The sequence below is a fragment of the Arachis duranensis genome, chromosome 10 (genome assembly GCF_000817695.3).
Source record: "Arachis duranensis cultivar V14167 chromosome 10, aradu.V14167.gnm2.J7QH, whole genome shotgun sequence".
In the NCBI taxonomy this organism is placed as follows: domain Eukaryota; kingdom Viridiplantae; phylum Streptophyta; class Magnoliopsida; order Fabales; family Fabaceae; genus Arachis; species Arachis duranensis.
Genome location: NC_029781.3, coordinates 105,530,522 through 105,542,305, shown reverse-complemented (window position 1 = coordinate 105,542,305; position 11,784 = coordinate 105,530,522). Strand labels below are relative to the sequence as shown.

The 11,784-nt window shown below is 28.3% G+C and overlaps 1 protein-coding gene across 1 annotated transcript; it reads right to left on the bottom strand.

Annotated features, from left to right (window-relative positions):
- Positions 1-6,032: 6,032 nt before the first annotated feature.
- Positions 6,033-9,152, bottom strand: LOC107471914 (uncharacterized protein At4g15970). Its single transcript, XM_016091447.3, has 4 exons — positions 8,812-9,152; positions 7,499-7,864; positions 6,679-7,160; positions 6,033-6,577 (listed from the first exon to the last, which is right to left on the bottom strand). The coding sequence occupies exons 1-4, from the start codon at positions 9,067-9,069 to the stop codon at positions 6,523-6,525; spliced, it is 1,161 nt and encodes a 386-aa protein (XP_015946933.1). The 5' UTR covers positions 9,070-9,152; the 3' UTR covers positions 6,033-6,522.
- Between the last annotated feature and the right edge of the window lie 2,632 nt (positions 9,153-11,784).

The following is an 11,784-nucleotide window of genomic DNA, read 5'->3' as shown; positions in this document are numbered from 1 at the left end:
GTAATGGAGAATATATATTGTGGTACCTCGAATATTGTTCCACACACTCTTCATGTCTTTTCATTGTTGAACCCAAATTCATATTTCAATAATTTCTAAAGTTGTTATAACTTCTAAAAAGGATTTGTTACTTTTGAAAAAAAAAAAAACAGAAGCAAAATTGGAAGATATAATTTGTAGAATTTATTCCTTTATTATTATTCCCACAAAAATTTATTTGACATTTATATTATTGGTTGTTATATTTCTTATTTAGGATAACTAGCTCTTAAATGGTTAAATAATATTTTTAATTTGCTATGTATATATATATCTAGGGTATGTATTAATCATCTATTATTGTAGACTAGTTATTTTTTTAAATGGAAAAGTATAGGGAGCCAATGGTCTAAGCGTACAATGTGTACAATAGAGGTTTAGGAAGTATTAGAGATATGACCATTAGTGTTACATTGTCCTATCAGGTTACGTTTTTGGGATGAGTGGGTTCATGACATGGTATTAGAGTTCTAGATCCGAAAGGTTAAGGGTTCGATCCTTGGTGAACTCCAAAATTAACTTAAGTATTCGGATGGTTATTCTGGATAGTGTGGATGATGTTCATTTTATTCATGGACCAAAGGTTTAACCCATTGTAATAGAAAATAGAATAAATTATTTCTAAACATCAAAGATTTAAGCGTGATAATTTTAATTATAAAAGATATAAATTAACTAATATTTATAGAAAAATTATATTTTTCATAATTAAAATTTTTAGTGTTTAAATTTTTTAGGGTAAAAATTAATAACTTAGTATTCTCGAAAATATAAAAAGCCCTAAAAATCAAATACAAGATTCTAAAATCAAAGGAGGTAAGCAAGAAACAAATTAGTTAGTTGTGATTTCAACTAATGAATAATTAGTTAGAAGTTTTACTAAGAAACGTTATATCTAGCCACATCACTCTTTTGTTTAGATTAGATGCTTAGAAAGTAGGTTTTAATTTCTAGGTTTTGTGGTTTGTCATTTCATTACTCAAAAACTAAACTAAAGAAAGAGGATGCCATGCATAAATTAAAGGCATCTTGCATGTGAGTGTGACACAAATGGTAGTAACCATTTGAGGCATTTTCTTTACTCTTTAATTTGTGCCACCTCATCTTATTTTTCCTGTTGTTGGTTCTCAACTTCTAAATTCTAATCCTCTTGTCTCATGGACCCACTACTTCCAATCTTTGATAATTATCAATTTCAAATTAAATAATCTCATATCACTCTTTTTCCTTTGTCTTTTCACTTTGTCACTCTCAAAATCGGATTCATGGTTGATATATAATTCATGGGAGAAAATTGAACAAATCCTCTATGTTTGTGACACGATTATATTTTTCTAATTTTTCAATAAATTGTTAAAATAAAACGTAAATGACCATTTTAAATCGAAAATTAGATGAAGGGCGAATTCGATTCTGACAAAAAACTTTAAGAACCAAAATCATACTTATATTTATCTTTTATAACTAGCTATAACTTCTATAGTATATTTCTTTTTATAATAAAAAATAAAATGATAGTAACCTAACACATTAAGTTCGTTAAGTTTTATAAATTAATTAGTGGCTATAAAAATTAAGGAGTACTAAGTTCGGTGGATTGAATTTTGTAGCTATTTTTTTTGTGAACGTTAATAAAACTAGGACATCATTTTACATTATTTGCATCCATAATAATCATCAAACTTGACGATTAGGATGGTAATTTAAGTAAAGATAATTTGAATATATTTACATATAATTAATACAATTAGATTATGTATATATTAAATTAATTATCAATATAAAATAAAAAATTTAAAATTCTTTTTTAGATTCTTCTCTAGCATCTCCATCATTAACGCTATGAATATTAGTTAATAATTCTACTATTAGCTTAACTCTTCTATCCGTCACAATTACTATCCTGTTATCCCCAAGATTAGATGCCTAAAGCTTTCTGTGGACAGTAAGTCTAATAAGACAATTTATCCCATTTGTGATAATTATGCAGGTTTCTATTCAATTTAAATATATCTAAAAAAATATATAACTCAATTTTTATAAGAGCACATGAAGAATACAGAAAAGTACATAAAAAGAGAGAAAATATTTAAACATAAAAGATGAGGATACATAAGGTGAAATAGAGTTAAGCAATCTTTTTCACCTAAAAACTATCTTTTAAATTTTTCTCTAACATTTTCATCATTAACGCTATGAATATTGGTTAACAGATCCACTGTTAACTTATCTCTTCTATCTGTTCTAATTATTATCTAGCTATTACCGATATTAGATGCTTTCTGTGGACCATAAGTTCAACAGTTACACATAAGTTCAACAGTTACAGTTATGAATAAGGTAGAGTTATTCCCAAATATTTTAAAAGAATAATATTTTAAAGTTTTTAAATTTAAATTTAGTTAACATTGTGATTTTGTTCTAAGTGCACATATTAATATTAATATTAATATTAATTAAAAGTACATAGAAAAGTTTGAGTATAGAAGATGGAAATACACGGTGTATCGAAAAGTTAGAAATGGTAAAAAATTTTAAGAGAAAAAATAAGATAAACATATTAGGATCGATAGAAATTAATAAGTATGTGGTGACTAAATTTGATGTAGTGCAATTTTGAGAATTTATTGTTGATGTGGGATGATATAATGTTTAAATTGAGTAATTGTTATAAAGGAAATAGATAGTTGTGTATAAAAGAAGTGTTGACGAATAATAGTTTCAATTGTACGTTTTGTTTATGCGCATGTTAGAGAGGACAAGCTTACTGTGTGGGAAGAGTTGAGCTTTATCTCTAGTTATGTAAGTCCCAATTTACTATATGGGTGATTTTAATGAGTTTGTGACAGGATATGGAGTTGATGGATTTAGAGCTTTACTTGGTTGAGGGACTAATCCTGCCGTCGCATTGATCGGGTGTTGGTTAGCGTGGAATGGATTGAAGAGTTTTTTGAGACGTGGCTTAAAGATTGGTAGAGAAGTTTATCGGATTATTGTTTTGATGAGTTTTGTGCTATCATCTGGAATACTTGATTGGAAAGGAATGGCAGATAGTTAGGAATCAAGAAACAGGTGTTGCGGATGTTATCAACAAGTCGATTAAGAGCTACAAAGAGTGGGTTGAATTTGATCATTCTAGTTGTTGATGGTAATGTTGAAAATGACTACAGTTTAATTTTCTGTTTCGTTATTTAGTAGCTAGTAAGGTTGTACTTTTTAGCTGTTTTACGTGGTTGTGTTGAGCTTTTTGTTTCAAAAAAATGTTAGAATATAAATATACATTAAAAATAAATTAAACTATACATGTATTTATATATAAATACATTAGTGGCTGATTTTAGTAATTAATTTTAGTGTACAAAATAATATTTTTGTTAATTAAGTTTTAAACTATGTCTTACTCTTTAGCTATGGAAGATTTTTTTAATTTTTTTTTTACAATTTGAATTTATGATTTTGAAATTAATTAATATATATTGTATGTATATTATGTTAAATGGGCAATATAATGAATCTATGCATGGAGTATCATTTTATCAAACCTAATTTGCTTAAACAAAAGGATAGCGTGTGAGGAGGGAATTATGTATTCCTTAAATTTTAATAGACTAAGTTAATTGAATTAGGTTATTTATGTTTCATGGAAAGCCACTAAGCCAGCACAAAACTAATATAGTGGGGCCCAAATAAAGCATTGTTTTGATTCTTAATGGGCCCCAATAATGCCACATTTTCAGGGCAGTTGAAGTTATAAGAAATAAAATTAGATACCCTTGGCACCAAAGTCAAGGTTCTCTCTTTAGAACTAGCTAGCTAGCAAGAGAGTGGGCAATTTCCTTTGTATTAATTAATTAACAGGGATATTGATACGATATTATACTAATGGACTTTCCAAATTCAACAAACGTATGAGAATTTTGCATTTTTAATTATTTTTGTTTAATATTATATAGATTGTGTTGAGTTGGAAGAGCATATATTTGTCCAAACATGTTCCTATTGGATGGCAATTTTTCATTCACTAATGGAAGTCTAAGTGTCATTGAAGGCGATTCCCAATAATTAGTTTGAAAAAATATTTAAGAGTTATGAGAATTTATTGTTTTTAATTATTATTTTAATTTTTTTAGTTTAATAATTTAATAATATATTTTTAAATATTAATAACTAACTGATAGTTAAAAATAATAAATTTAATGATTTTATAGAATTTCTCATTGGTTTGTGTCTAGTAGCAAGTGATTCCCATGCATTATTATTATTCCTATTTTATATATTTGCTTTATCCTGTTTAATCTTTTTAGCTTCAAGAAATCCACAAACAAAACCATAAAAAAGGGAAAGAAATAAAAAATAAGAAAAGAAAAAAGAGCATATTCCAATCTTTAATCTTTACGACTTTCAAGGAGCTCTCTTGAAAGTTTTCCACCATATATATTCCTTTTCGGCTAAATTTCCACCATATATATATTTATATTTTTTTTATGTATTGCCATTTTTATTTTTGGAATATATATAGTTAAAGACTTACCCCACAAATAATTAAGCTAGCTGAGAAAAAGAAAATGATGACTAGGCACATGCATGCAGCTCGTGTTTCTCACAAGAAAAATAATAAACACAATTCGTTCTGCTGTTACTAATTATTCTTTAATCAAGATTAGAAGATGCATTATAACCTAACGAAGTTATAGTAATATTAATATATATAAATGAAAAAAAAAAGAAGAATTAATGAAGATACAGTTTGAAAAAGCTAAGAGATACCTCCTTTGGTTCTTGCCGAACCTAGATTCGTCTATCTTATCTTACCAATTTATCATCAATTTTCTTTTAGTGTATATAAAATCCCACGTTGTCTAAATGTTAAAACTCAAAGTTTTCATAACAATATATGTAGCAAATTTTATTGCAAAAATTGGTTTTTGAAGTTGAATTAGGTACATCTAATTTCTAATATTAATAGAGGAAAGTTGAAAATTTATTTTTGAGCCACCTTCACAATAATTCAGTTGTTATCCATTCACACAAAGAACTGTCTATATGTCACGTTAACTTGCCATGCTAATCGTTAAATGTCATATATAATGGATAAAAAGAGTGAGAAAAGAAAAACATTTTCTTGAGAAAATAACTATTTTGCTGGGAGAATGAGCCTCCAGATATAGCAAATTTTAATAGAGTAAAGTGCTATTTTAGTTTTTAATATTTTAGGTCAAATTCTAATTTAGTATTTAACGGTTTAAATGTTTTATTTTTATTCTAAAAATTTTCAAATGAATTTAATGTTATCTTACCATTAAATTTAATACGAATAATTAACGGAATAAGTGATATAGATGTTAATAATATTATTGTTAACTTATATCTTCTTCGGTGTATTAGAAAAAGCAAAAACATAACCAAAATCTTGTTATAATATTTTATCTTCTCAATTTCTTTCTTGTAAATAAATCCTTAATTCTATCAATCAATCGTCAATGCTTCTGAATAAAAAAAAATTATGTTGTTCATTGTTGACGAATCGAATTTACTTATATATTAAAATTAACTATTATTGACTTTTGAATATACTAATTATTCGTATTGAATTTAATGGTGAGACAATATTTAACCTGTTTAAAATTTTATAAGATTAAAATAAGACGTTTAAATTTTTTTTAAAATTAAAATAGGACTATTGAAATATTAATAACTGGCTACTTCACCCTTTTAGTAACCATATTTGGTTAAGGCGTTAAGCTCTCATTCTGTCACTTACATTATAGAATGTAAAATAGAAGAAGAATGAACAGCTTAGTGTCACTTACATAATTTGCTATATCCACTTGTCAATCTTTCCATACTTTATCCAGAAAAATTCTTATAATATAGATTAGAGGAATCATCCTCATATATTTCAAGCACAAAACAAGAGATTACAGAGAACAACAGAAAAACTAAAATATCTTATATGGGTTGAAATAACAAGTGATTAACAAAAACAACGAACCTATTTAGGGAACATATACAAAAACAATCAAAATGTTTATATTTTGAGACAAAATTTGCTTATAATTTTCTATCAACCCAAAATCTATAAAAGGTGGAGACAAGAAGAAGACACAAGTTTTCTATTTTGTCTTCTATTTCCTGTGTCTATATTTTTTTGGTCCTAGGACACTTACTAATCACACCTTACAAATACAATGCAATCTGCTTGTATTTTTTTTTTTTCTGGGGACTTGAGCACAGTATAACACACAAATCTAACAAAGAAAATAGTACAAGATATACACATATGATATCAGTATCTTAAATCTTACAACTTCCAAAATTTGGAGTGAGTATCCTAGATATTCATGTTATATTATGTCCCATGTCCTGTCTCCATGTTAGTATCAGTGCTATATAGTCTTTTTTTGCAGCATCCTAGTAGAACTTTCACTTTGATGCATCATGTAATTAATCAATAATCATGTATGAGAAATGTGCAATGAAACTCTAATCCTCTTCAACACTCATCTCCGGTGAACCTTGGTGCCTGAGAGAATCAATGCTGAGAAAACATTTCAACCCAATCAGAATCCATTAATTAAAGAAAAAAAGAGCAAAAGGTAAATCAAAATGTAAGCAAGAACCAAAGTAAATATAGCCAACCTGCATTCCTGAGGAACCCTCCAGGAGATAACTGACAATCTCTTCAACTTAGGAGGCAAGGTCAAATAGTATTTCCAATCCTGAAGCATAATTCTAAGATCGTGAAGCTTACTATCCATGCCATAGCAACAATTCGCATGCATTGTACAAACTTGATTTAAATCTTTGCTTGGTTCACAAAGGCCACCAAAATTTGCTGTATCCAAGAACCTCATTTTCAGTCCTATATCGGTGATGAAAGGGTCTACCTTGATGAAATTGAGCACATCCTGATCATGGTATCCCGGATAGACTTCTTGCGAAGAGTACCAGAATTTGTAAAACTCTATTGATCTATTATTGGACTTTACAAAGTTGAACCCTCCATTGGGTCTATTCTCTAAATCATACGAGCTACCGGTGAAATGATCGCATGCTATCTGGAAATCTGCATCATGGTGAAACCGAGGAAATGGGTCCCTGAACCACATGATATCAGCATCCTGGAAGAGGAATACAATCACATCAATCTAATTTAGACATCTTAGAAATGTATCTTGCTTCCTATATAGAATATTTTAATTCTTCTTTTCCTTTTAAAATTTTTCTCCATGATGTAAAAGAAACTTAGTGTGTGTATAATGGAAGAATCAACAATCAAATGCATGGCTAAAAATTTGGTTGCGGTTGATCAGGTTATGAATAAGCTGCGATTACAATTCGGTGGATTAAAAGGAAAATTTCATACTCTGAAAAGCTTTTCCAGGTTAATAACAGTTAGACACAACTCCAAAGATTACATCATGTGAAATAGAAAGAGAGTAGCCATTGAAATACTTACTGTGAATACAAAATTGTACCCCATCTCAAGAACAGAACGTAGAAAATCTATCCTTCTCCACATCATTTTAAGGTAGCGAGAAGTCATAAAATATGCCTCTTCATGAAAGTCACTGTCTTCACTAACAAGCAAAAAGCAATAGGTGTGTATAACTTTACAGCGTGCAAACGCCCTTTGGTCCAATGCAATAATTACTAAATGATTCAAAAGCCTACGTGTACGATATCCAATTCTAAAGCTCTCAAGGAAAAGATCAATGACCGAATTTGGTGATGCCCATGCTTCATTTAATGTGGTTAAGATAACAGTTTTGTCTTCCATGGCAGCTTCTTTCAGAATTTCTTCGAGTGGATATTCATTGCTAGCCTGAAGAGCCAAACAGAATAAAAACTGTGACCACTTGTTCCACCAACAAATTGAACAAATAAAACACAAGAAGAATTCAAGAAAGCCTTCATTTTGATTCCAGACTTTGCCTCAACAACTGCAGTGTTTTGTCAAGCAAACAAAAAACCATATCAAACAAGCCAGCATGTTCGACACCTCTTGTGGAGTGGCAGAGAGGCTTAGAACATACAGACATTAAGGATATAACTAGGATTTTCTTCAACTATTACACAAGCCAACTACTTTTTTTAGTTGGAAAAAACAGGGCTAGAGCATGGACATGGAAGAAAACTAAGCTATTAGATGTGGTCATGTGGAAAAGAAACTTTGTCCATAAATTTGCCAGACATCCGAACTTTCCAATCACAACTTTTTTTTTTGGTTTTCCTAAGTATCCCTTAGCCTGGCAGGCCAATGACTAATTCGTCGCAAATCGGAGCTCCATTTAAGGGTTTTCCGCTGGCCAATGAGTTGCTGCATACACAAGGTGGGATTCAAAACCCACATTTTATTAGGCAGACTAGTGAGCTAAGTACTAAATTTAGAGAACAAGCCAACTACTAAATTTGCATAATATCCAAAGAAAGAATTTTCTCCAAAAAAAAAAGGAAATGGGGCAAGATTTCATCCTCCTCTGTTTCATCATTGCATCGGGATTAGTCATTAGTCACTGGATCATTAAAAAAAGAAAACAACTATCCAAAAAAAGTAACTCCTAAGTCCTAACCAACAACACCATTGAAAGACATTTCAATCTAAAATATACATCATAAGCTAACTAAACAACACAGATTTCAGCTCAAAATCTCAAATTAGTACCCAAAAAATAAAACCTTATTCGAGAATCCATTCCCTCACTCAATTCGAAACACAAAATCAAACTTTTCTTTTCTACATAAAGAGGAGAGCTAAGAACCTTAACTCACCGCGTCGGCATCGTTGAGCTGCGAAGGGAAAACGGTGGGGAGATTGGGGAATCGATGAGAGGAAGGGAAGAACCGAAAGTGCTCGAAGTTTCCGAAGAGAATCAAGCAAGAGAGAGAAACGGCGAAGAAGAGGAGGGCGGCGGCGAGGGTACGCCGGAGATGGATGACAACGGGTTCCGGTGACATGGTAAGGAAGGAGTCACCGGCAGTGTGGCGGTGCGCCGTCGGCTGGAATCTTCGGATGCGTGAGAGGTGCATTGAGTGTCGTTGGTGCGTTCAGCGTTCATGTTGGGCGGTGTTGTGTCGTTTTGGGATAAAACGACAGAGAAGACAACAATTTTAAAAACACACACAAGTAGGTAACACAAGTCAAAGTAGGGGGGAGTGGTGACCATTGACTAATAATGACTATGGAAATAATGGAATTGTTAGACGAGAAATTTTCAGGCGCATTATTATATTAAGTTACTATTATTTTTTAATTTAAAATGTTAAAAATTAATAAAATAAAAATTTATTTTTAATTGAATTATATTATTAAAATTTAAACTAAATAAATGATACACAATAAAAATATTATTTATTCTCAAACCACATAAAATTTCTCAAATTATTTAAGATGACGGATGCCTGGATGGCTTTGGTGAGAATAATTTGGTATTTAGCATTGGTACCACTTTTTTTTTCTAAAGATAGAAAGACTCGAATTCTTAACTTTGAGATGAATATAGGGAGATTATACCATTTGAACTATAATTTATTAGTATTGGTATCACTTAAAACAAAATGAATAATTTAAAATATAAAATAATAAATAATTAATATTTTAACTAATATGTGCATTATACATATTAAAATTATTAATTAATATAAATAAATCAATTTAAAACTAATATTATGCAAATGTCTATTCAGTTTAGGATATTTGTGTAACATTAATTTTACGTTGATTTGTATATATATATTTTCCATAATTTTATAATATAATTGTTGTGTATTTATTTAAAAAAATTAAAATTTTCTATTATAATAATTTTAAACATATTCTTAAAATACATATTAATTTTAATAATAAATTTTAGATTTAGTATTTAATTCATATTTGTGTACAATTTTTAGTAGGTTTTTAGATTTTTCACGTGCATATATCATTGTATGTAAATCACATTATCTCACAAAGTAAACAAGCTTTTACATCCAAAAAGTCACCTCAAAAATATGATTTGACCAAGATGTATATGTCAATACAGAAAAGATATGTGTATTATTGTTAGAGCGTTTTTTGGTCTTTTTATGTAATTATTTTTCCAAATTGAATTTAAGTAATTTATATATAAATTTAAATTTCATGTATATCCTACTATTTGTAAAAGAATTTTCACAAAATAATCAATCATATATTGAAATAATAGCAAAAAGTAGCTAACTTTTAAACACTAGCAAACATATAATAAGTATGAAACAAATTATATTTCCAATTAACTTTTAACAATAATTATTATGACTATAATTTAATTTATTATGTGTCAAATAATTTATTATTATTAATATATATTATTTAAAAAGAGGATTAATACAAAATTAATAGATCTCATTTATTAAATTATATATATAAATGGTGTATATAAAGATATGACAATTAAATTTTCATTCCAAAATTTTTAATAGTTATAATTACTATATATATATTTGTCAATATGATATTTTTAAGATAATATGGTAATAGAGTTTTTTTACATATGACTAACATGGTAATTAATACCATATTTATTATATTTTTTATTTTGAACATCTAATACATACTCTAAAATGCTAGTTGAATAGATATTTGGTATAATTTAAATACTTGTAAAATTAATTATTAGTCAATAATAAAAAATCCGTCAACTCTCGTAAAAGAATTTGAGTTATAATTGAGATAAATAAAATATTGGTTAAGGAGATTGAATGAATAAAAAATAAATTTTTTAGATTATTCATAGTTCATTATAATAAATAATAACAAGTTAAAGTTTAATAATTAAACCATATTTTAAGAGTTAGTTAAAAACAGAAACGATAGAAAAAATTTCATTTCATTCTCCTGAAATTTTTAATAAAAGTATACTATTTCATATTATCTGAGTTGTTAAAGAGTATTGTTAGACATCAACCTTAATTAATAAATTTAGATATTTATACCTAATTTATGTTAGTTCGAATAAAATTTTAAACACAAAATAAATTTTTAAAACTATTTTATTATTACTTATGCTAACACATTGTAATCCTTTCCAATTAACATATATTTCATCATGAAACATTTGAAATTTTTGTATTTGATCAAAAATTGCTAATCATGCAAGATGAGAAATGGATTCTGACTTGTTAGATTCCTTCGGGTGGGTGACTATATATAGGTATAGAGAGAGGGAAAGGGTTTAAGATGCTTTCTTTTTGTGTACAGTTTGGTTTTTCTTTCCCTCTCCTATGGCTTCCTTTGTCTTTTTCCCTCTTATTAGTCTCTCACGCTGCATATGTAATGAAAAATGGAAGCTATGTCAACCATAAATAAACCCCCTTCAATTCCCTCCGATCCCCCACGTGAATCATCTTCTACCATCTGAAAAAACATTATTAGTTCTTAGATATTTTTTACTATTAACTAGAACATGAAATTCGTGATATCTATATCAGATTATCTCATCACATCTAATCTAATAGTTAAAAGATGTCGATGCTAGCTAAAATACTATGTATGATATAAAATGAAAATGTTTGGAGACCAAAGTTTAAGTTAGGAAAGAGCGCTATTATAAAATAGAATTGTTTGAAAGTCAAAGTTTGAGGTTAAAAATAATTATAATTTATTTTCTTTGTTTTTATTTATATTCATTAATTATCACTTAAATAAATATATAATATTAAAAATAATAAATATATAATTATAAATATTATATTTATGAAATTAAAAATATTAAATAAAATAATTCT